Source organism: Rosa chinensis, chromosome 3, assembly GCF_002994745.2.
Source record: "Rosa chinensis cultivar Old Blush chromosome 3, RchiOBHm-V2, whole genome shotgun sequence".
Classification (NCBI taxonomy): domain Eukaryota; kingdom Viridiplantae; phylum Streptophyta; class Magnoliopsida; order Rosales; family Rosaceae; genus Rosa; species Rosa chinensis.
The window spans coordinates 12,769,888-12,795,424 of record NC_037090.1 but is presented as its reverse complement, the minus strand read 5'-3'; the positions used below and the strand labels follow the sequence as shown (position 1 = coordinate 12,795,424).

At 37.7% G+C, this 25,537-nt stretch overlaps 3 protein-coding genes and 1 pseudogene across 34 annotated transcripts; 2 read left to right on the top strand and 2 right to left on the bottom strand.

The window, feature by feature from the left end:
* Positions 1-1,232: 1,232 nt before the first annotated feature.
* On the bottom strand, positions 1,233-15,041 carry LOC112192536 (putative disease resistance protein RGA3). 31 transcript variants are annotated; one of them, XM_040516297.1, is made up of 16 exons: positions 13,710-15,041; positions 10,244-13,001; positions 9,539-9,635; positions 8,542-8,609; positions 7,621-7,761; positions 7,451-7,513; positions 7,315-7,335; positions 5,910-5,993; positions 5,559-5,661; positions 5,181-5,417; positions 4,514-4,581; positions 4,052-4,181; positions 3,707-3,794; positions 3,489-3,561; positions 2,116-2,485; positions 1,233-1,552 (listed from the first exon to the last, which is right to left on the bottom strand). In XM_040516297.1, the coding sequence occupies exons 1-3, from the start codon at positions 14,844-14,846 to the stop codon at positions 9,589-9,591; spliced, it is 3,942 nt and encodes a 1,313-aa protein (XP_040372231.1). In that variant the 5' UTR covers positions 14,847-15,041; the 3' UTR covers positions 1,233-1,552; positions 2,116-2,485; positions 3,489-3,561; positions 3,707-3,794; positions 4,052-4,181; positions 4,514-4,581; positions 5,181-5,417; positions 5,559-5,661; positions 5,910-5,993; positions 7,315-7,335; positions 7,451-7,513; positions 7,621-7,761; positions 8,542-8,609; positions 9,539-9,588. The 31 variants fall into 31 exon arrangements, with proteins under 31 accessions (XP_040372231.1, XP_040372233.1, XP_040372239.1 ...); XM_040516299.1 differs by lacking the exon at positions 3,489-3,561 and having other exon boundaries at positions 5,910-6,006; XM_040516305.1 differs by lacking the exon at positions 3,489-3,561 and having other exon boundaries at positions 5,181-5,434.
* Positions 15,042-15,520: 479 nt separating this feature from the next.
* Positions 15,521-16,435, top strand: LOC112195358 (cyclin-dependent protein kinase inhibitor SMR4). The gene has a single exon (XM_024335770.2). It carries the CDS (start codon positions 15,585-15,587, stop codon positions 15,915-15,917), a length of 333 nt encoding a protein of 110 aa, XP_024191538.2. The 5' UTR covers positions 15,521-15,584; the 3' UTR covers positions 15,918-16,435.
* Positions 16,436-20,251: 3,816 nt separating this feature from the next.
* LOC112193495 lies at positions 20,252-23,084 on the top strand (annotated as a pseudogene).
* Positions 23,085-23,231: 147 nt separating this feature from the next.
* On the bottom strand, positions 23,232-25,312 carry LOC112193496 (protein FAR-RED-ELONGATED HYPOCOTYL 1-LIKE). 2 transcript variants are annotated; one of them, XM_024333668.2, is made up of 3 exons: positions 25,070-25,312; positions 23,582-24,228; positions 23,232-23,425 (listed from the first exon to the last, which is right to left on the bottom strand). In XM_024333668.2, exons 1-3 carry the CDS (start codon positions 25,114-25,116, stop codon positions 23,349-23,351), a joined length of 771 nt encoding a protein of 256 aa, XP_024189436.1. In that variant the 5' UTR covers positions 25,117-25,312; the 3' UTR covers positions 23,232-23,348. The 2 variants fall into 2 exon arrangements, with proteins under 2 accessions (XP_024189436.1, XP_024189437.1); XM_024333669.2 differs by lacking the exon at positions 25,070-25,312 and adding an exon at positions 24,856-25,063.
* Between the last annotated feature and the right edge of the window lie 225 nt (positions 25,313-25,537).

The window sequence follows — 25,537 nt, the reverse complement described above, 5'->3', positions numbered from 1 at the left end:
AATGCACCACAAGTCCATGTCATGGAAGCTCGATGCAACAAGTCGTGCCGGAAACAGACAACAGGAATTTAAAACCCTAGAGACAAAATTATTCAACTACCATCACCGCGGCCATGGAGGCTTAGTATTTTACAAGTTTATCTTGAAGCACAGCCAGGGCCGAGTGGTTGCTTCAGAACGAGGGCAGGTTAGTTTGGAAGCATGCGGCTTTGACTTTGCGAGTCCTAGAAAAACCACTAACCTCTAGCGGGCACGGCGGTCTGTCCGACCCTACCCACCTCCGCGTCCAAACAAACGGAGCCGTTGACTGTCAGACAATCGGAAAGAGATGCAGCGGCGTCGTTTAGCGAGAAGGAGACGACGAAGTGGGCGCAGGTTGAGACCATGCACCAAATCTTTGGTCGGACGTGCCCTCAAAAGTCAACCCGGACACGTGTGAGCGTGAGGGACCCCATCGGTATCGGGGTTCAAGAGTGAAGGGGCGGTTGGAGCTGTCCACGTTAGATCGGAGAAGCGTCGACGCTGTAACTAAACCGGTTTAGGGTAGAGACAAGGAAGAGAAGGAGCTAGAGGGGGGTCACTGGGGTCCTGAAGAAACTGGGGACATGTCCTAATCGTCGTGATGGAGTAGGGCATCTTCCCCCCGAAAGTAGTCAAAAACAATTCCTCTACCTGCGGTGGTGGTCTTTCCGTGAGAACCAGACATAAATTATCAAGAAACATGTGATTCTTCTTTGCATTCTTGACTAATGCTTTAGACCTCTCTATTCATTCACAGTTGTACTCATGATTCATGATTCATGATTCATGATTTAAATCTTTCATTCATTCATTGTCAAAGATCTTGTTGGATTATTAGAGTTATTCTCATTCAATTGTTTACTTGAATTTCAGAATAAAAAAATAAATGTTCTTTGGCTCAAGCCAAATCACCTTTACAATTCACATATTAACTGACGTGTTGAGAGTATATTGCACATTAAAAATGTTAAAGACTTACATGTGACATATTTTATACTCATTTATTTTTTTAACATGAAGTCATACACTCTCTACCATTATAATTTTTTCACGTACGTACTAGCATGCCTTTGATTAGATATCAACAACGCTATTTACCTTCCCTCCTTTATTATGTTACTGTTGCACCGAGAGCATTATGACTTGGATTATGGGCTCAAATAGAAAACTACAAAGACCAGGAGAAGGAGAATAACCTTATTTATCAAAGCTTGACAGAAATTGGTTGAATTTTCATCTAATTGGCTATTTTCAATATGGGTAATATTTTACAGATTCCAAAATCTGATATGCTAACCAGATATTTTACAGATTCCAAAATCTAGTATGTTAACCAGATATGTATATACTGTGAAAAATTAGATATGCTAACCAAAGTAGGTTTTTATGTACATATTGCAAAATAATGGTTAGGCTTAGCGAAAGTGTTCTATGTTTGTAGTTCAAACGAACTATTTTACATTAACTCCTCTGATGTGTCTTCAGTTGGTTCCATCATATCTGCTGCGTCGTTCTCAGTTGAAGGCTGTCACTAGAAGTCAAAAATAATCATATTAACATAAAAGTGGAGTGAAGGATTGAATGCATATGCAAATTGTTGGTTTGAAATCTCAAATTGACATGTAAGAATGAATGCGGTGAAAGGTTATGGGAAACGAACAGAAGGACAACCATATTTAAACCAGCCTAGCATAGACACAAATAATGTATGTTTGTAAGAGAAGTTGGACCTCTATATTTCTTTTTAGCTAGCTAGAGTCATTGTTCTATCAATTTTTTCCAGTAAGGGAAAAATTTACCGGAAAAAATTGAGGAGTTGTATGCATGTTTTTATTTTTATTTTTTGACCCCAAAGATGCAAATAGGGATTTAAAATGAAGTTCAGCACCAACTCTGGTACACTAGAACTATGAAACCTTATTAGTTATTACAGATGGTTATGTAAAATAACGGACAGGAATTATGAAAGTTCTCAGCTTATGAGGGAGACTCAATTCAATGCACATTACTATATAAGAAACAGACTATTTTCATGTGAAGGTTGTAAATGCAAAATACATTATGCTAAAGACTTAGACAGAGGAAAGAAGTTACCTTTTTGGATTTTCGTTAGGCATTGAGGTGAACAGCTGCTTGCTAACCGAGCGAAAGTTCCTTTTTTCGTTGATGAAACTTGGTCTGGTGTTGAACTTGAAGGACCAGTTTCCTGTCTTGGGGTGAACGCCTGAGTGTCATGGAATACTCATTTCACGATAAAATTTTGTGCAGTCCCTGGTTTAAGCTTCAGCAGTTTAATCTGCCTTTGTGTCTGCAAGATTTCTAGCGGCAGTATTTTTGGATATTTATAGTTTTCTTCAGGATGAGATCCTCACATGTAGTTCCGAAGAGCTCTTCATCTTGTTTTCCCATTATAATAGCAGTGCCCTCATCAAACGCGTCTTCTATAACAGCAGTTACTCTGAAGCTGCATGAATAAAGGAATAGAAGGGACTGGAAATTAGCAATGGTGAACTTAAGCTTGTGATTTTAAGAAGCACTATACATAAACCTGCATTCCTAAATCCAGAATAATTTTGGATATTGCTGAATGATAGAGAGTAATTCAAATCCTAAACAACATTGAATATTCCCCGACAGGTGTAAGTTTTAACTGACTTGTTAGCTATTGACTTTGGAATGACCAATTCACCAAAATCAGCATTCTTAACTCTACTTAAATGTTTTGACTAATAACATCATTTCATCAAAACATACAACATAGGCTTCACAGACAATTAAAGTAGATTAGTTCTATTCTGTTCTTGTCTTTTGAAATAGTGATCATGTTATTGAGAACTGCTTTAGAGCTAGAAATGCAAGTTCATCAACGACGCACACCATTGTGCGTGCATGCATGAGTAATGAAACAAAAGTTGTCAACAGAAGCAAGCAGAGCAAAGTAGAAGAAAGTTGAGATACCTAAAAGCTAGGCATGAGAGATAAAGCTTCTAGGCACATGAAAACTGCAGCTAAACTTAAAAAGAAGGCCAACGAAGAAAGTAAGGATGGTCATAGATGAACCAGGAAGCTGGCTATGAATGTGTAAAATGTCATGGAACCTGAGGAAGTTAACTCTACAGAGACAAAGTTGCCAAGAATGCTGAGAGTTCTGTCTCTACCTATGCAAAGTCTCAGACATATAATACTGGTTGTGTGATATAGTCATCGAGGCAGGTGTGTGGCAACATGTGTCAGCTAATGGAATTTCATTCAGTTAACAAACACTTAGAAATATCCTAATTGCCTAAGGATTTAAAACTAATGGCAGTATGGCACCCATTAATGGTGAAGCCGATTAGCTAATTCTAAGCTAGTTTTTTCATTTTAAAATGTGTCATTCAATGGAAGCTGATATATATATATATATATGTATGTATATATTACAGGAATCATGCATATGTATATATGGGATACACCCACCCACCCACCAAGAACATTTGCATCTGCATTTGCATCAAACAGGTGAAATCTCTCACACATACCAAGCAAATGAAAACAAACCTGCATTAGGCATTAACTCAACTTCAGGCTAAAAATTAAACCAAAGCATCACCAGGTTTTTGCACCAATTACCAAAGCATCATCTTAACCTGAATCTCATCAGCAGTATGATGGTTAAATGTAAGAAGACCATGGGTTTACATACCTTTGAAAATTAGGATATCCAAAGAAATTGTGTCCATCAACCAACTGAAACCACCATAACTGAATATCTCATGACCGATATCCACTTCCTGTACAGAAATAAGACATTGCACCTCAGTTAAATAACCTGCCTTGCTTATTTCTCATCCATAGTAATATGCAACAAATTTTCAAAACATACTCTCCACTGGTTTCAATAATTCAGCTAATCTAGTAACATTAACTCTTACCAATTTGTATTAATTCCACTGTTCTATCAATCATCTATATAATTCACAGCACAGAACCACTCAAATAGTGTACTGGAAATGGTAAGGACAAAAGATGAAGTTCAATCTTAACCTACTTATTTTGAAATGCAGCAACCTACATCAGCCTTCTGTTTGAACTCAACATGTCCACCTTCAGATGAAAACGAGACCTCCAATTAAAAGTCAAAATGGTCTCAAGAATGTACTGGTAAACTGCACATATTCCTTAATTCATAGGAAGAAAACCATAAATTTGTAACATATCCATCCAAGTGGAAGATACCAATAAGAATAGGGTGATGATTTTGTCACTCCACGTTGCAATATATTTTACCACTTGCACTTCATTTTTATCTTTATTCATCTATACCTGAAAGTACTAGAGCATCTTACCCAAAACCAATTGGCAATGGGTGGAGAAGCTGAGTACCTAAACAGCTCTTATCCTACAGTTCCTATGTAATATATTGAAGTGTCCGATAACATGCCTATAGAGATAAACACTTGGTGTTATATTTATTTTATAGCTTTAAGTATAAACATAGAGGAGTCTTTACCTGTGTCAACTGGAGTGCCTTTTATTTTATTACCTTCACAGCAACAGAAGAGCAACCACCTTCTTCACCTTTCCAATAAGAATCAGTCCAACAATTTGAGAAAGAACATGAACTCAAAATTTACTGTTAAATAATTTCTCTGCATTATCTTTAAACAACAAGTAAATAGCCAAACAGGGAAGGGAAATAAAGAATCTGGACTCTGTTTGGGCCTATCACACAACTGTTGTTTTCCCTATTGAATAAAAGCTCCTAAAAACTGACCAACAAAGTATGCCCCTGCAGAATCAAAATAGTTAATGAACTGATGATTGTCTTGCTGCAAAGGAATAAGGACCAGGTGGTTTACATATTCAATGCTGGTGGTTAAAGAACACAGAACATAAGAATTTTGCTCTTTTCTTATGAGAGGTTAAAGCTTTACATCCACAAAATGCAAGACTTTGAAAACTTTTCTTTGCTCAGATAAAGCTTTTACCTACACTTATTAATGCTTTTGGAGTTTTATTGGATTTACACCAAACAGTAAAAGACAACAAGAAATTAAGAACACCATTCTTCTCTGTGGGTGTGTTGATTCTAAAACACATAACTGAAAGAAAGGGACAGTAAACAAGGGGGAAAAAGACTTCCATAAGGTGCATATCTAATTTAATTTCAGACAAACCTTAATATTTGCAAAAACATCTGCAACTTCTCTTGTTTGGAGATAAGGACCAGTTCATGCACATATTCGATGCTGTCTTGAGTCTTGGGTATTGATGGAGACAGGAACAACAAAATTGGGCAGACCTTCAAGAGTCCTCCATTCAACAGTTTAGAGACGCAAACTGAAAGGTTCTTTCCCTGAAAGGCCCGTTGTTCAGCTTGGCTTGGCTTGGCAGTAAGGAAGAGTCATGAAGTCCTGGATTTGACCACAAACTGCAGTTATTTTATTTAATAAATTGCAGTGCGGAATGCCATACAATACTAAAGCATCCCTTTTCAGTATGATATCTTAACCTGAACTTGTCTGCAATAAAATAAATGTAAAAGACCATATTACCTTTGAAAATTTGGATATCTGAATAATTTGTGCCCATCACAGTCCCTCAAACTGCCATTACTGAATCTATCATGGCCGATACATGCTTTGCTTTTACCACTTCCTGCACAGAAATAAGAGCAAGCACTTCAACTAACTGACCTGCCTAGCTTACTTCTCATCTGTAGTAACATGCAAGATACCCAAAACATACTCTTTTGTGTTTTCAATAAATTTCTCTAGTAATGTTTGACAACATACATTTCACCATTTTATATGTTTCCGCTTTTCTATCAAATCTTGATGAAATTTGCAGCATAGAACCACTTAAATTTTTTATTGGAAATGTTAAGAAGATCAATCTTAATCTACCTTTCATCATGAGGAACTTCAAGCGATCAGTGAATTCTACTTGTGAGTTATGACCCGATCGAATTGAACCTTGTCAACACATATCTCAAGAAACGAACTAAAATAAGTTTGGTCATTATCAAAAAGAAACAAAAGGAAGTGTGGTCAAGGCTGTTAAAAGAAATATTGGATAAACATGGTTTGTTTGGTTTAGATGAACCAGGAAGCTGGCTATGAATGTGTAAGATGTCATGGAACCTGAGGAAGTTAACTCTACAGAGACAAAGTTGCCAAGAATGCTGAGAGTTCTGTCTCTACCTATACAAAGTCTCAGACATATAATACTGGTTGTGTGATATAGTCATCGAGGCAGGTGTGTGACAACATGTGTCAGCTAATGGAATTTCATTCAGTTAACAAACACTTAGAAATATCCTAATTGCCTAAGGATTTAAAACTAATGGCAGTATGGCACCCATTAATGGTGAAGCCGATTAGCTAATTCTAAGCTAGTTTTTTCATTTTAAAATGTGTCATTCAATGGAAGCTGATATATATATATTACAGGAATCATGCATATGTATATATGGGATACACCCACCCACCCACCAAGAACATTTGCATCTGCATTTGCATCAAACAGGTGAAATCTCTCACACATACCAAGCAAATGAAAACAAACCCGCATTAGGCATTAACTCAACTTCAGGCTAAAAATTAAACCAAAGCATCACCAGGTTTTTGCACCAATTACCAGACCTGAGTACAAGCATTCAAGAGCAAATAACCTTGGGATGGCAATTACATGAAGCAAGAAACTCCTTTCACAGAAGACACCTATCTAACACTTTTATAAAAGCTGAAAGTTCATAACTATAATAAAAAAACAGGAAAAAAAGGGCAAAAAAAGACCATACGTTGAGCTAGTTTTCTACATTTTGCCATGGAACGATGAGCAGAATATGAAGCCAAGCATCAAACGCATATGCAGAGAACTGATTTTGAATCCTAGATTCTAATGAATAATCGAATGTTGCAGAGAACTGATCTGGAATCCCAGATCAACATATAAGAATGAATTTGGTAGATTTGATAAGATCTGTTTACATTGTGAATTTAAGAATTGAAAATTCTGTGTATGCACCAAAAGTCTGTACATGCATTGGAATAATGTTCTGAGACAGAAAGAGCCTCTTGAAAATTCAGTGTACACATATTTACAGAAATCTATAAAACATTCAACTATCTCAGAACAAGTGATGTTGATGGCAGTGCGAGCTGTAAATGGGACTTATGAATATCAAACAGCAACCAAAACTTGGAATCTATCACCATTACTGATCAGAAAAGTAGATGAAACAAAACCATAATTTATCCCTCATGGAAAAAGGTACCCAAAGAACTGATTTAGAGTTAATATGCATACCATATTCCACATTCTCCAATACTGATGCAGCCAAAAAGCCAGAAGAGCCATACAACAAAAGTCAATGGTCAGAAATTTCATGTCAGCATAGAACTGTAAGAGGACGAACTACTAATGCATTTCACAGGAAACCTACCTCATCAACTGTTTTTGCATTCCAGCAATCTTTATAGAACTTTCGATCCCCAAAACATAGCAGCTAGCAAGAATATTTAACCAATATTAATTAGAATACTGTATGTAAGCAAAAGATTTTTCAAAAAATGATCCAACATGGGAGAGGGAAGGAGTGCATCGTATACATACCAAAGGTGGAAAAAGTAATAGAACATGCATAGCCACACATATAAACATGGAAGAAAGTTTCAAAACCCTCCCTATTGCATATAAAGGTTCCACTTCAAAGGATGTTGTGAATTCTTGATAATAGGATTGATGTCCTGCAGACTGCAAACAAATACAAATGTCACAATTCCTCAATGATCAAAAGGACACAAAAAATAGCAAAGTTTGTACATATATCACAAACACTAAGACACGTAGCCAAAGCTCCCATAAAAGCTCAAAGTTTATATTTTCATTATCAAACTTTGTCAGCTCAATGTTTGTATTGACATCCTAAGTATCTCTGCAATCAAACACATCGCTTTTTGAATTCAATCGACAATACCACATAGGGCAGGGAATTTTGTTTTAGAAAGAAGAAACACCATAATCAAAAACCCATCATTGCAAACTTATCCAAATACAGAAAGCAGCAGAAATTCAAAGAACCTAGTAAGCACATGAAATCAAAGTTTGTACCTTCAAAGAAAATGCTTGACAATAAAAGACATAGCTTCTGGAATTTAAACAGAAAATAAAGCAAGTCTTCATAAACTGTCCATCAAACCTCATTAATTCATAGGAAGAAAACCATAAATTTATAACATATCCATCCAATTGGAAGATACCAATAAGAATAGGGTGATGATTTTGTCACTCCACGTTGCAATATATTTTACCACTTGCACTTCATTTTTATCTTTATTCATCTATACCTGAAAGTACTAGAGCATCTTACCCAAAACCAATTGGCAATGGGTGGAGAAGCTGAGTACCTAAACAGCTCTTATCCTACAGTTCCTATGTAATATATTGAAGTGTCCGATAACATGCCTATAGAGATAAACACTTGGTGTTATATTTATTTTATAGCTTTAAGTATAAACATAGAGGAGTCTTTACCTGTGTCAACTGGAGTGCCTTTTATTTTATTACCTTCACAGCAACAGAAGAGCAACCACCTTCTTCACCTTTCCATAAGAATCAGTCCAACAATTTGAGAAAGAACATGAACTCAAAATTTACTGTTAACTAATTTCTCTGCATTATCTTTAAACAACAAGTAAATAGCCAAACAGGGAAGGGAAATAAAGAATCTGGACTCTGTTTGGGCCTATCACACAACTGTTGTTTTCCCTATTGAATAAAAGCTCCTAAAAACCGACCAATAAAGTATGCCCCTGCAGAATCAAAATAGTTAATGAACTGATGATTGTCTTGCTGCAAAGGAATAAGGACCAGGTGGTTTACATATTCAATGCTGGTGGTTAAAGAATAAAGAACATAAGAATTTTGCTCTTTTCTTTTGAGAGGTTAAAGCTTTACATCCACAAAATGCAAGACTTTGAAAACTTTTCTTTGCTCAGATAAAGCTTTTACCTACACTTATTAATGCAACACATATCTCAAGAAACGAACTAAAATAAGTTTGGTCATTATCAAAAAGAAACAAAAGGAAGTGTGGTCAAGGCTGTTAAAAGAAATATTGGATAAACATGGTTTGTTTGGTTTAGACTTCACAGATGGTTTAGAACAAAAAATATAGCTTTAGAAGAGTGACTGGCTTGTGAATGAATTTCTCAACAAAGCAATCACACAGATTTTGAACTATTTTGCATTTGTAGGATTACTGATTAGGGTTCCAATCCAGGTAGACAAATATGACTCCTGTTAACCCAAACACATTATCGACTCTGCAGTCTGCACCCTCCAATAAAAAGACATAAAAGAATATACTGTATATGTAAATGTAATCGGAAAAAAAGAATATGTATGTCTAAAAAATGTTATTGCAGAAGATAAATGTTAAATCAAAATTTGTGCAACTCAACATACTGGTCAAGAAACGTAAGGATTGGAGTGAGTTTTTCTTTTGAATTTAACAGAGAGCAATTTATACCTGTAGCAATTGGAGTGGCTCTTAATACTTTCAACAACAACACAAGAGCATCAAACCACCTTTTTCCAATTTCGCTTAGGACCCCAATCCTGCAATGCTGATAGAGAGATGATATCAAATTGTAGATGCTCCTGCAGATAGAATGTAGGTGTAAGCTGATATGGAATCGACAGAGCAGCGAGAGGCTATAGGAAAACATTACAAAAGACTACAATGTGTTATGTAACTTACACATATTACTGCAAAACTTGGAGCAATTCCAACTTGACTCATACCAGCAGGCAGCTCTTATTCTTGATGAGTCAGAAAAAAGGGTCCGTGCAAGCCCCCGCCTCATATAACTAATAAAAAAGAAGTTATATATGGACACACCAAAAAGGGTATACAAGTTTTAATTTCTTTAGAGATGCTTCAGAAACAAAAGTTGTGGCTTTAGAAGTGACAGACTAGAGTGTAGAGACCTAGTATTTTAACAAGAAGAAGGATTTTGTAAATAAATTGAGAAATTCAGAGCTCCATGGCATGACTTCTTCTCCCACCTAATATTGGAATTTGTATTTTTAAATCAACTAAATTGACTGATTATAAAATGAGCAGAGATGAGAAGAAAACAGAGAGTGATAAGAAACAGCCAAAAGCATTCTTGTCACTGATTTATATGATTGAAAAAAAGGTACTCGATGAACTTGAGAAAAAAAGAGTTACCATTGATGTCTGGAATATGAGAAATCTTAGGCCACTCAGGGCCGCTCTCCTCTCTGCATCTTTCGCTCAAAAGGGGACAATTGATGATCTGTAGCAAATCTAATTTGGTGAGGCGGTGCATAGCTTGGACGGAAGGTAGATACATCAGATTCTTGCAACTCTGAATACTTAAGAATTGAAGAGATGCAAGGTTTCCCAACCAATCTGGAATAGCCTCCACTCCCTCAAAGTCATGTATCCACAAATCGGTCAAAGACGTCAAGTGTTGAATTTGTTCAGGCAGAGACTTGAGCTTCGGCCACCCGTACAGCTCTAAATCTTCAAGTTGTGGTAGAACCTGAAAAGCAGGGAATGAATCCAGCTCATTCCAAAACGGCCCAAGTGTCAATTTCTTGAGACGGGTGAATACGTGTGGGGATGCCATTGTTAACCCACTGGGTAGACATGTCAATCGGGAACAATCTCTAATCCACAACTGACGGAGGGATGTGAGTTTGTCTAAACTTGGAACAGTCTCTAGATTAGGGCAACTGCTTATTCTCAACTCCCCAAGAGAGACGAGGGTTTGAAGAAAGGGCAGCTCAATTTGTGTACTTTGACATCCCTGGATTTCCAATCGACGGAGGGATGTGAAGCCGCCGTGTAAAATTGGAAGAGACTCTAGATTACTTACAGTCAAGTCTCGGAGGGATGTGAAGCCGCCGTGTAAAATTGGAAAGGATGTTACCTTAGGGAACTCTGCTACTGCCAAATCAACAAGAGAGGTGCAGCAGCCTAGTCCACTCGGCAGGCTTGATAATTCAGGACACTGCCAAAGCCTCAGTTCAGCAAGGGATGGGAGGCCCTCAGATGGAATTGGAATCGACGTTATCTTGGGGCAGTTGTCTATTATTAATCCTTGAAGAGATGTGCAGTATTGTAGCCCATCAGGTAGACTGGATAACTGACGACATTCTTCGATCCTCAATTGGCGTAGAGATGGGAGACCACCGTGCTCAGGGATGATTGGGATGGACTCTAGACTGGAGCAATCTCTTATCACCAACTTCTCAAGAGATAATAGCCCATAATCAGGTAAACACCGCAGCTTAGGACACCCTCTAATTATCAGTTCCTGAAGAGATGCGCGGCGGCAGTACTCATACCCTTGTGATTGGGGCGGAGCAATACAAGTTAACTCCTCACACCCCCATATATCCAAATGCGCAAGATTCTGATTGTTCTCTAACAACCTTTCCGGCAGACAAGCAAGTCCACTCACACTGTCTATCTCGAGAGAAGTGAGAGTGGTCAGTTTATTGCTTAGAATACTTGCTATTGGAATGCCTCCGCTATCCATGCTTTCAATCACCAACTTTTTCAGACATGGAAAATGACTGGGAGCACTTCTCAATTGACTGCAATTCCCCAGGGTCAACTCCTCAAGGCAAGGAAACACCGTCACTCTTTCTGTTGGCACTTCCTTCCATTCAATTAGGTTTTCCGCCATCCCAATAAGTAATGTTTTCAATGCAGGAAAAAAAACCTTTGTATCATCAGAAACGTGATCATAACCATAAAACTCATATCCCAAACACCTGAGGTTCTGCATCGAGTACATCTTCACATGTACAAGATTGGGCAGCCGGCCAAGTGCTGGCACTCCTTCGCATTTGTTGCATCCCTGTAATTCAATCTCTTTTAAGTTGTTGGATCGCAATAACCATGATGGCAATTTAACACCCATGAAGCCATGAATCTCCAAAACTTCCAGATTAGAATGTGGTTGCAGGACTTCAAGTACAACTTCATCACTGTCACCACTGTTGCTTGGCCTACTAGGCGTCCATCTAAAGAATAACTTGCGCAGATGTTTCTTCTCCACTAAATTTGCTTTCTCTGCTTCTTTTTTATCTCTTACATGTTCCATATTATAAAAAGATAACGTACCTTTCAAATGGTTTAAGCCACCAAATTCCCCAATATGAGGACCAGTCTCCTTGCCCATCTTTACAAAAGGTAATGATCGGAGATTAGTCAATCTTTCGAATACCCCACCTGGAACTTTTACATGTTTATCAAAATAAACATGTCTCAAGTTGATCAAATTTGCAATTTCCTTTGGGAACTCTTCAAGGACATGAGGCATTTTTAATGTCTGAAGGTTATAAAGCTGACCCAAAGATTTGGGAAATGCTTTGATCTTTGTTTTCATAACATTTAGATACCTCAAGTGTCTCAACTTTCCAATTGAATTTGGCAATTCCTGAATATCTGCCTCGTATAAATTTAAAACACGTAGAGCTTTAAACCCAGGTGAGTCGTTGTCAAGGACTGCTCCTTTTGAAAATAGGGAGTGCAAGTACTTCGACTTTGAAACACGTTCAGCAAGATCATGAACAAGATCGTGCATCTTGTATGTGATTATATCACCATGGTAATCCCTTTCCACATCTTGAAAAAATGAGTTTTGTAATAGAATAGTAAAATATTCATTACCTCTGTCCTCCATCTCTATATTATTTTGGCCGGGAGAAGGGTGTAGCCATCCTTGGGCCATCCAAAGTTGGATCAAGTCATCCTTTTTAAATTCGAAATCTTTGACGAACATTGAACAGTATGCAAAACATTGCTTCAATGATGGAGATTTTAGTTCATCAAAGCTCAATTTCAAAATCGCCAATATTCTATTTTCTCCATCCGGTAAATCCCATATACTACTTTCCACAATTGATTGCCATCCATCACAATTTCTAGAACGCATCATATTTCCCAACACCTATAATATAATAATATTAGTGAATGAGATAGATTTTTATAAAACCTACAATAGTGTGGCAAACTATACATGCAATAAGCAGTTACCGTTGAAATGGAAGATGACCTTACTATCGCAAATGTCTGATTGATAATACCAAGGTTCCACCCAATTAAGGTCAAGGTTAGGGATGGTAGGTAGGGTATGGCTTTATGGGAGGGTGAATCTTCACGAGATGTCTCAGCTATTGTTTTTCTTCTCGATGGGGTGTCATGTGCAAACTGAAGGAAAAGAGCGGCAATCATTTTTTTGTGCATTATGAAGTTTTTTTGGCAGAAATTAGTTAAGAAGCACAAAAACATGACTCTTTTCTTTTGTTCTTTTTTGTCAAATCTATATTACTGCATTTGGGAATGGCCTTCCTAAGCTCTTTGCGGTATGCATGTGGTGTTAGGAAATGGACATGTGGCAGCATCCTGATGGTTTTGTTAAGAAGCACCATTACTGCGTTGTTAATTTTTGTTCACTTAAATATACATGTGGTTCAATTTACTTCTTATAGAGGACTAAGATTCTCATTTAGCTCTTGGGGCTTTTGTTTAGGTGGTTTTCAACTTCCTAGAAGGCTAGAACAAAAGGCGGAAGTAATATAGAATTTAAAATAAGATTAAGTAGCTAGAAAGCATGAAAATTAAAACACAGAATTGATCAATGATATAATTTACATACCTTTGCTACTAATGGTACACCTCCGCACTTTTTAGCGATCTCCCTTCCAATTTTCTTTTGATCTTCAACTATAGGAGCACTCCCAATTGGAATTGCTCTGTCCTTCAAAATATGCCAGCATTCATCATCTGATAGTTTTTCTAAATCACACCTAGGAAGGGTCTCCACCATTTTTGCAACTTTGTCGCTACGGGTAGTGACAAGGATGCTGCTTCCTTGGGTATCATTGATGTTTACCAAACAACTGATCAGTTCTTCCCATTTTTGAGCATCTTCGTTCCAAACATCATCAAGCACAAGAAGATAACTTTTTTCTTTCAACTGGTTTTTGAGGATTCTACATATTGCATCTATAGCTTGTACTGCAGCGTGTTCAGGTTTAAGAGACTCCAAGATCCTCCTTAAAATCGAGTTGACTTCAAAAGGGGTAGACACACAAACCCACATCTTTTCTTGGAAGTGTTGATGTATCTTATCATGATGATATATAGATTTAGCTAAAGTGGTCTTCCCAAGTCCTCCCATTCCCACGATGGCCAGAACTGAAAGATCATTTTTCTGATTGTTGTTTGATTTGGTCAAGGTTTTCACTATATCTTCCACAACATCTTTCCTCCCAATAATATTGGTTTCATCTTTTTTGAAGTCAGAGTAGGTTTCCCTATCAATTCTTCTATCATGGGAGCTTCTTGCCTCTAAGAAAGGCCTAGCAACAAACCCAAAACCACTTGCTCTTTTACCCAAATCCTCCAAAGATGTGTTGATTTTCTTAATTTTATGTGCCATTTTAACACGAAAAAAGATGGGATTGGAGAGGGAAAAAAAGTTTAGCACCTTTTTCTTCATCTGGTTCCGCAGTTCCACCTTACGCCGAAGAAGCTCATATCCGTAGTCATCCAATACATCATCGGCCAGATGAGCTATCTCTTCAAGCTTCTCCAACCAGAGCTTCACAGACTCGCCCTGATCTTGTCGCTTCTGTTCAGCATCCCGTAGCACAGCGTCAAGAAAGAGCAGCGACTCACGCAGATTTGCTAATTCTCCCTTGAATCCCCATAAAAGAGTAAACTCTTGAGTGGCAAGTGAAGCTACTTTGGTCAGCATTTCCTGGGCAGCAAAAGTAAGAAACTCAGCCATGGATTTCTACTCAAGAGAGTCGATCGAGAGTCAAGAACAAGAACAGACAGCTTGATTAGTTGAAGAAACTAGTCCTCTTGTGAATTTTATAAGGCGTTGGACAGTTAGACTATCTATCAATGACGAATGTGGATGGAGTAGGGGATAGACATCCGGCCGACAAAGATTGGCATAGATTCTCCACCTGTTTTGGGCGTGGTGCTTTACGTAGGGCGCGCGCTTTACTTCTTCTTTACTTTTGTTAAAGCACGTAGGTCATCCATCAAAAATGGCCATCGAGCGGGCCATGCAATCATAGAGCCAAAATTATATACTTCGACCGAAGTTGAAACTGGAAGAAGATATTTTGATCAATTACAATCCAGATACTGGAGCCCAATTCAATTGGGCTTCATTGTCGCGAACTGTCAGATGAAGCCCATCTTCGTACCGAATCTAATTGAAACTGGACCATAGTGAGAAAAGTAATCAAAGCACACTTTTTTGTGAGATGGCCCATTATAGCAGATGAAACTTTCGTTTCATGACATAATTCAAGAGAACGACAATGCGCCTAACATTCAAAACAATCTAATTTTCCCGCGCAACACCGCCCCAAAGTTCGCGCCTCCCCAATTTCAAAACCAATAAAAAAATAGAAAAACAATAAACCATTCTGTACCGGAAACCCCACGTGGACACAATCCTCCACTAACCTCCCGCCACGTCGCCCCCCCACCCGGCTCACCCTTAGCTGTCATGCACCGCCCACCACACAATTCCACACATCCCAATTTTTCAAATTCCTCCAACTCGTTTATATTTATAAGCCGCGCTCATCCCCTTCTCCAACCACTACAGTCTCTTTGCGACTGCGATCGACGGCTGAGAATGGAGCGATGTGACGAGCACTGTACGACGCCGAAGCGCCGCGAGTGTCGGATACCGGAGGAGTCCATGTGTCCTCCGGCGCCGAGGAAAAAAGCGGCCGGGGATCAAAACAAGAGGGACCCGCCGAAGAACGGCTACTTCCAGCCGCCTGATCTCGATTCTCTGTTCAACATGCCACCCAGAACTCAAGTTTGCGCTTAGGTTTCAGGCCGTTTGGTAATCATTACACGATGGTTTGGTTTTCACGGTATATATTACTATGCTTGTTTTGTTTTCCATTACTGTTTTCTTCAATTTCGGGTTGGCAATGGCATGCCCGAAATTCTTTTTTTTGTTTTGTTTTGTTTTTGTTTTCGGTAGTGGAGGAGGATGGGGAACGTTGCGGGGATAAATCGGAGTGGGTGTGGGAGGGAGATCTGTAGACCTCAGGTGGGTCATTTCTGATGAATAAAGAGGTTGGGGGTTTGAATCGATTACCCTAAAAGGGAACCAAAACATGCAGGCTTTGAAAGTACATGGAAATAGTATTTGTCTCTGTGTTTGGTCACCTTTTTTTTTTTTTTTTGGTAACTTTGGTGATTGTTGTTTGGTAGAGAACCGAAAGGAAACGTAAGGTTTGTATATGGGGGAATATGATTTTGTCATTATTATTGTTATTTCCCATTTTGGCCCTTCCCTTTTCTTTGCTCTATTATGTGAAGTTGTGACTACTGACTTGTGAACGTGAAATTAAGTAGTAGTAAAGGAAAATATATATGATGCAACTCTTTACGTGACATTATGAAATTTGGCAAAGTTCAACAACTAGTTGGTTCATTTATTTACACGTTTTAGAATGAGCCTATGAAATATCATTGTACTTCACAATTCTTTGTTTTTTTTCTTTTTACATTAAAATGGAGAACATAAGACTTTATCCTTTATATATTTGAGAAAATAAATGAATGCATTAAATATAGTTTCATATATGGTAAGTTTGTTGTTGAAAACAAATTGAGACCTATTAAAGACTACATCAATGACTACATTATCATCACCCAACCCAAACCAGAGACTCCTCTGGCTACTTTCCTCTCAAGTGATTCGACATGCGAATACATAATTGACTACATATATCGATCGGTGACGCCATTCAGATTAGATTCATTTTTTTCTTTTCCAACTCCAACAGATTTCTTATTTTATAGCAATTTCTAAAATTTCTATAATTCTTTCTTAAAGTTTTAGAAATTGTTGTAAATTTATGAATTTTTTTTCTCTCTTTCCTCACTATCCTTAGAATGGAGATAGTTATAGGGAATTTGTTAGAGCAAAAGAGACTCATTCTTTTCTAAAATAGAGAAAAATTAAAATATGGGGAACCTGATGGAGTTGCTCTTAGAGCCAACATCTAACTAACGACCCCATGGACTGACCAAATATCATGTTGATCAACTAACAACCCCACTAATGACTAATAACTAGGTCTACTAATCAAACTTTTTATTTTGTTAGAGAAGAGAGCTTGCTCTTCAAAACTGAATTTTTTTACCAATTTAACCTTTATTTATTAAAAAACTATGAATTATAATTAATTAATAAAGATAATATGATAAATTGTATAATAGAAAACAAAAGAATAAAAAAAAAGCAGAAAATGTGATAGTTGTACGAAAAATTTATTCACTATCTTTAACTTCTCTCCACACACATAGTGAGTGAGCCATGCTAATATCAATAAAGTGTTGTTGACTGTGGTGTTATTAACACACTCTAAATATCTATTTACACAATTTTAATCTTCCTCTATTATATATTTATCTATATTCTTTTATTGGTTTAAATGACATTTGAGGTATCGGAACCCAAAGTTACCTCTAAGACAAACAAAGAGAACAAATACAATTATAAGGCAAATATCATTCCAGGGTAGACCAAATTTTTTTTTTTTTATAAATCAAAATTTTCTTATTAAAAAAAATTATAACAGTTAGTCAAAAGTCCTTAGAAGAAACAACAACAAAAATATACTAAAACATTGAACCAGTTGAATCAAAAATTAAGACCCACAAACTTGTTTGGCCTCGTTTGGTCTTCAATAAATAATTAATGAGGGCATCCACAACTATTTATTCATCTTAAAAACACATTTATTTCATATAAATAATCAAAATTATTTATCGTCATCTTAAAAACTCGTATTGATTACATTTCAATAATTAAACATGATATGATAATTTTGCATGTTACATAAATTCTGGGTCCTAGCTAGCTGAGCTGAGCATTACCTAAAGAATCTGATTTGATGCAATCCCTTCCCTAGATCTTGTTTTGACCAAAAAGAGAGTAGTATTGACCACACAGTCACATCGTCCACATCATTTTTAAAGCCCTTGATTAAACTTGAGATTCACATCAAATTAAACAGATATTAGTCACTCTCATAGATCGATGGTCCATCACTTTCCAAAGACCTGGAAAATAGAACATGTAGATTCTACACCAAAATCTCCAACGAATGTCTTTCAGATGATCGAGAACGTTGTTCGTGAAGAACTTAAAACAGTGAAGGTCGACGTGCACCTCTGCAAGCAATGAGTTGGTGATGGAAAAGATATGGTGAAATTAAATTTCTTAGTCTCAAAGATAGAATAGTTGTGGGGAGACCCGAATAAAGATTGCAAATAAAGGAAGTAGGAAACGAACTGAGCATCAACTTGAGCATACGTAAAAGAGGACTACTACTTGGTTTTCTGCAACTACCACCTTAGCTAGCTCCACTGATAAGCAAAGTTAAGTTTCTTTTAATCCAATGGTTTTTAAGTAGACCTAAATGAGTGTTAGCTAGAATTAGTGATTATGGATGCAATCACAAGTCACTAACATATTGATTAAATCATGACTAGCTAGCTTCAAGGAAGGAATTTCAAAGATCGATGATGCTGATGAGGGCTTGGTGTAGGGTCTTTCGTTTTTAGATGTAGAGATCGAGTAAGAGTTTAGGTATCCAAAAAGCGTAAAATATGTGTAGGTTACAACCTGTTTGACAATCACTAATACCAAATGTTTTAAGATATACATGTTATATAATTTTGCAACATTATGCACCAAGTTTACTAACAACCTCATTCGTGCGCAACCTGACTAGCTTGCTCTAGAGACAAAGATGGGCGAACAAAGGCGGACAGTACGGGAGATTAGAGGATTCAAGTCCACGAACTCGTGCAAAATTTTGTTTGACAAACCGTCACATGATTAATGTTTAAGTTAAAAAACATGTGTATATCAAACTATCAAATAATATCAAATTCTGGCAACTCATTTATATTTTGAGGATGAGTTATTTTTCTATTGCACTTTCAATATGAACTATTCTCTATAGAAAAAAGAATATATATATTCTCTATAGTAATTCTTATATTTAATAGCATGACAATATAACTTATAAAGCGGTCTAACAAAAAAACCAGCGGCGGAACTGTTACAGGGCCTGAGGGGGTTCAGACCCCCCCCCCCCCCCAACATTTGTCCAAATCTTCACCAGATACCTAAACGTCATACAATTAAGCTACAATTAAATAGAACTTGGCTTTAATTAAATCACTGGACCTCCCCCAACACACCAATCAGGCAATCAGCAACACAACTTACAAAATTATAATGAGAATAATTCAAAATTAATAGTATTTACTGTGTAATAACTATCCAAATTTATAATGAGGAAATATGGAAATGCTTCTTAGAAGATTTTGCAATTTATTGTAATTGATGTCTAGTTTCTTCAATTATTTTATTATAGAGAAAGTTAACAAGGTGTTTTTTTTTTGTTAATAAAGTCAACAGAGTGTGTTGATTAATATGGAAAATGAGTTTTATTTTTTATATTTTTTTATATTAAAGTTAATGTTTTATGTCTCGACCCCCCCTAATTTCAGATCCTGGTTCCGCCACTGGAAAAAACTATACATGACTTTATGGGTTGTGTCTGGATCTGCTTTATCTAAAAATCTTGAAATATTGGTTGATACATGTTCAAAATGTGTAGTCTTTATTCATCTATAATTCTTTTATGGTCTAATATCTATCAATAGATTTTTTTTGTTGAGAAAAATATTCATCAATACTTCATAGATTTAATATATATGACACTGACGTCTTTCTACTTCTAATTACTGCGAAATTGTTTCTTTGGATTAATTAATTGACGTACCAAATGAAGAAGAGAAAGATTATGCATGCCAATCCTAATGCGACAGCTAGATTCAATAATGATTAACGCTAGCTAATTAAGCTAGTACAACTATAATAGTAATAGACTTTTTAACTACATAAATTTAGCATTTCTTCAGCAGATGAACTTGGAAAAAATGGGTCATTGTATTGTGGTAATTAGAATCAATGAGGATGAAGACAGAGATGGAATCTTACTTAATTGGCACTCTAAAATTAAGCTCGACCAACAGCCAAGCGGAACACACAAGGAGACCATCACCATCTCCAATTGTATCCATTAATGAACTCCATGAAAACTGCCTATATTAAGCACACCTTCCAGCACTCTCTGCATAATATTCCAACTCTCACATTGCTCACAGCGTAGCTTCCGAACTAAAAAGATCTAGCTCCAACTAAACGAGAGAGAGGGGAAAGAAATGGGTTATCTTCGTTTTCCGTCAATGGCGGCATTGCTCTTTTGCTTTTGTGTTGCAGTAGCTCTAATGCCAGAGTTTGCTGAAGGCAGAACAAGACACTACACTTTCAATGTACATTTTTATGATCTCTTTGTGCTTCACCGATTTCATTTTTTATGTATTAGTTAGCTACGTAGATTTGTTTACACTCATGGAAAGTCACGCACTCTGCGCTTGAAGTTCAGTACTATATATGATCTTCAGAGTGTGAACAATATTGCTTTATAAATAATGTGACGTAACTCAGCTTGTCGACTTTTCTAACTTGAAATGTTGCTACTGGAGTACAGATTAAGTACCACAATGTCACAAGGTTGTGCAGTACAAGGAGGATCATAAGTGTGAATGGAAAATTGCCAGGACCAAGACTAGTGGCAAGGGAAGGTGATCAAGTTCTCATTAAAGTGGTGAACCGGATCAAAGAGAATGTTACCATTCACTGGTATGATTAACGAATCTATTTATATAATTAGCAGATGCCACATATTGTTTAAAGGAACAGAAGCAGAACTTGAACCAGTACTGGTGTAAATTTGTGTTTGTTTTGTATGAGAAAACAGGCATGGAATTAGGCAACTTAGAAGTGGTTGGGCAGATGGTCCGGCTTACATTACACAGTGTCCTATCCAATCTGGCCAGTCATACATTTACAACTTCACCATCACAGGCCAGAGAGGAACTCTGTTGTATCATGCTCACATTTCATGGTTGAGAGCTACCCTTTATGGACCCATCATCATTCTCCCAAGAAGAAATGAGTCTTACCCTTTTGTGAAACCCTACAAGCAAATCCCCATTATTCTTGGTAAGTAGCAGCTCTTTATAACAAGCAATGATTTGGACCCATCTGAGAACTTTAATATTGAAATGGTTTGATTTCATTTTTCATGATTTGGGTTTCCAGGAGAGTGGTTTAAAGCAGACCCTGAGGCTGTGATTAGCCAGGCTCTTCAGACTGGAGCAGGACCTAATGTTTCGGATGCGTACACTCTGAATGGGCTTCCAGGCCCCACGTACAACTGTTCATCTAATGGTACGAGTATATTTACCGATGTAATGTTCTACAATCATATATTTAATATGTTACATACTATTAGGTAATATGTTTTTATCTGACATGCATGAATTTGAGTAAGTAGTAATTCTAATTCGCCGTTTAACAACATAACACATATAATCAACCGTAACAAATATTTTAATGCGTTTTAATGTGGGCTTTTGCAGATGTATTCAAGCTAAAGGTGAAACCTGGGAAGACATACCTCCTCCGATTGATCAACGCTGCACTCAACGACGAGCTATTCATCAGTATAGCCAATCATTCCCTAACCGTGGTGGATGTCGATGCTTCTTATGTCAAACCTTTCAACACTGACATACTTCTCATCGCCCCTGGCCAAACCACAAACGTCCTCCTCACAACCAAGCCCAATTTCCCCAATGCCACTTTCCTCATCCTCACGAGCCCCTACTTCACCGGTGCTGGCACCCTCGACAACACCACCGCTGCTGGAATCCTTGAATATGAGAACCCACTAAGTAGTACTAGTACTCCCTCTCCCATCAAAACTCTTCCCCTCCTCAAACCAAGCCTTCCACCCATCAATGCCACCAAGTTTGTCAATGTAACCCAGTTTGTCCAAAACTTGGCCAGCAAGTATCGTAGCTTGGCCAGTACTAAATTCCCAGCCAATGTCCCCAAACAGTGGACAGGAAGTTTTTCTTCACCGTAGGACTTGGAACAAGCCCATGCCCCAAAAACACGACATGCCAAGGACCGAATGGCCAAAAGTTTGCTGCGTCGATTAACAATGTATCATTTGCTCTTCCATCAGTTGCCATGCTTCAGTCACATTTCTTTGGACAGTCCAATGTGACTTACAGAACTGATTTTCCTAGCAAGCCAGTTGTGCAATTTAACTACACAGGAACTGCACCAAATAACACTAATGTGAGCAATGCAACAAGGGCAGTGGTGTTACCATTCAACACAACTGTGGAGGTGGTGTTGCAAGACACAAGCATTATTGGTGCGGAGAGCCACCCACTTCATCTTCATGGGTTCAATTTCTTTGTTGTTGGACAAGGTTTTGGAAACTTTGATCAGAACAAAGATCCTGCAAAGTTCAATCTGGTGGACCCTGTTGAGAGGAACACTATAGGTGTTCCGGCCGGTGGTTGGGTTGCCATTCGTTTCTTGGCAGACAATCCAGGTATGGCTAATTACATGACATATTAATATGTTCCGCGGTCAAACTCTTAATTTACATGTTGATGTGTTTTCAGGAGTGTGGTTTATGCACTGCCATTTGGAAATTCATACAAGCTGGGGACTGAGGATGGCTTGGATCGTTCAGGATGGGCCACAACCAAATCAGAAGCTACCTCCACCACCGGCAGATCTTCCAAAGTGTTGATTTTGACTGACCGTGGCGTCCGGATTGGCGGCCTTTTTTTCTTGTTGAGTGCTCTTGTGTCCCGAGTTTTCCCTCAATTAACTTAATAACTAAATATGATACAATCATATTCTTTTTCTTTGTTAGCAAGTTCGAGTCGTATAAGAGAAATAATTACGGATCTTCTCTTTTTACCAAAGAGAGAGAGAGAGAGAGAGAGAGAGAGAGAGAGAGAGAGAGAGAGAAGAACTGCTCTTTGTAGATATTTCCTGGTAATTTTGAATATAAATGTTTTTTTCTTCTTTTTTTGGCATTTTGAATTAGGACCCTTTGAATTATGGTACTGTGTTCACTGTTCAATACTCGCCTCTTTTTCTGGACAACACACGCACACAACACATACCTAGATGACGAGAGGGAGGAGCTATGTGAAGTATCCCCATTTTTCGCTTGAAAAACTCATTTCCGATTAGTACATATTGATTTGTTACATTATTCAAGTACAAGTTACAACAGAGATTAAAAACTGTACACATTTTCTGCTCACATCCCAGCAATAAGCACTTTCACAGCATAAGCGATGAAAAGTACTGCTCAAATTCTTGATCGATGGTTGGCTTCCTGCTGCTGCCTGATTGAGCCTCTGCAAATTAGCCGACAATGAAAACTTTACTCAGTAAGATGGATCAACTTTACACAAATAGTCAGACAGTAGCTTTCAATACAAAACCCACTCAGTAAGATAGACCAACTTTACCAAATAATCAGACAGCAACTTTCAATACAAAACCTCCATTACCTTGATTTACACTCCACCTTCCAGATGAAAGTACATATGTATGCGGGTTCAGAGAATTGGAGTAGATAATATCTTCAACTTCCTTATCTGTACATTCCTCAATGAAGTGGTCTCCATATTCTGAGCAGATGTAATTTGCCTCGCCTCCAAATTCTTGGAGCTGCTCTTCATGGTTCTGAATAGGTTGATGCACTTCTACATTCATGAGTTCTAATTCTGCTTCGCTATAATTTGCTTCCATAGCTGACAGAGTGTCCAAACTGCTGTCGGTATCTTTAAAAATATTGACATCGCAATTGACAGATGAAGTGGAAGGCCTATCATATATGCTCTTTGCATATGCTGCGTTTAGTTCAGCTTCACTATAAACCGACATTGCAGAATCACAATAATCTCCTGCAAAACTATTGCTACCTTTTCCCGATCCGGGACCAGACCCGTCATTGAGGAATGCTCCCTCTATTTCTCTCTTGACTACGTGTGTCTGCATGTTCTGTACTTGGTCAGGATTTTCATCAAACATGGAGACATGTTCATCAGACGGAAAGTTCAGGTCCCAGCATTTGTGCTTGGGTACAGGCAAGCCCAATTGCTCGGCCTGCAATTTTCTTTTCTTGATTGTCCTTCCAACTTCAATGACAGGGAAGCTGCATATAGAAGTCCCATGGAGAACAAGGATGAGAAAAAGCTGCAATTACCAATCATGTAGGCAAACAAGAATTACCAACTAGTTCAGGTTCACTAGCGTTAAAACAAAAATAAAAAGAGGGCCAAGGTCAACATGCTTAATTTCAACCAACCTAATGTAGCCAAAATGAAGTGGATTATGAAAGACAAGTATTAAGCTTAAGAAACTGATGAAAGGAGCAAAACTTATTGCATAAGGAAACCATCAAGATCAAGAACATGAAGGCATAAAAGCAAAAAAACTCAAGGCCAAGTCATAGACTGCAACAGAAACAAACCCAATTCATATCTCTTTCATTCAGCGCTTGAAACAAAATCATGAACCTTTAAACTTCATGGTCATCCAAAAACTTATCCCCTAACCCACCAAGCAGTGAAGTAAATTGACACTTGACCCAGAAAAAGAGTACAGTAAAATTGACAGAGTCTTTTTATGAGACCACTCAAATTGAAAATATTTGATTTTGTTTTCTAAATCAGTGACCAACTGAGACCAGAAATAGTTTCTACTTGAGTCAATGACCAATACTGTACTGAAATCAGTGACCAATTTTGGGTTGGAGATCCAACCCAAAAAAACTGATTACTTGTATTTGGGGCAAAACAGCATTTCACATTAAGTTCAGTCCATATGAGAACAATAAGCTCCAAATTAAGTTACCTGCTGCTGAAACAGAATAAATAAACAAAATTTAACGCATTGGGATCAAATTAAGCTGGTACTAAAATTCAAAGATTGATCGTTGAAATGAGTCAAAAGGCATTAAAAGAAGCAAAAGAGAGAAACCCAGATAGTAGAACCTGTCAATCTCAGTTGGGCTTTGTTTAGAATCCGCATCCATCTCCATGAACTTGAGAGACAAGAACTCAACTCAACTCACAGAGGATGAATAGTGCTCCAAGGATTGCTATATATAGAAAGAGAGGGCAGAAAGTAGAAACATGGATGTTCGGCTCCGGGCTCTCTTTTAAGATTTTGCAACAGCTCTCAGAGTGGCGCGTATGAGACACGCGAAGAGAACGTTATGGGTGCAGTGTGGCGCGTTTTGCTGTTTCCCTCGACGTCGGGTGGGTATGGCTATATGCCAAAATAGCCAAAGAAAATGCTGAGTGGGATCGAGAGCCATGTCCTCAACCCACTAAAACGACACGTATGCTTCTCCTCAGCCGAAAAATAAAAATATGAGTAATTTACTGAAGTAATGTATCATTCCAGTGATGCCGAGTCTTCTAACTAAATAATTATGCAGAGCATTTTAGATTTGTGGG

Excerpts from the sequence above, each read along its gene's own strand:
- LOC112195358 (XM_024335770.2), top strand. The coding sequence starts at position 15,585 with ATGCACCGCCCACCACACAATTCCACACATCCCAATTTTTCAAATTCC.
- LOC112193496 (XM_024333668.2), bottom strand. The coding sequence starts at position 25,116 with ATGGAGATGGATGCGGATTCTAAACAAAGCCCAACTGAGATTGACAG. Across the intron at positions 24,229-25,069 it reads AGCCCAACTGAGATTGACAG|CTTCCCTGTCATTGAAGTTG; the intron begins GTTCTACTATCT and ends TTCTATATGCAG. Across the intron at positions 23,426-23,581 it reads AAGGTGGAGTGTAAATCAAG|AGGCTCAATCAGGCAGCAGC; the intron begins GTAATGGAGGTT and ends GCTAATTTGCAG.
- LOC112192536 (XM_040516299.1), bottom strand. The coding sequence starts at position 14,846 with ATGGCTGAGTTTCTTACTTTTGCTGCCCAGGAAATGCTGACCAAAGTA. Across the intron at positions 13,002-13,709 it reads GTGTACCATTAGTAGCAAAG|GTGTTGGGAAATATGATGCG; the intron begins GTATGTAAATTA and ends ATTATATTATAG. Across the intron at positions 9,636-10,243 it reads TCATATTCCAGACATCAATG|CATTGCAGGATTGGGGTCCT; the intron begins GTAACTCTTTTT and ends TCTCTCTATCAG.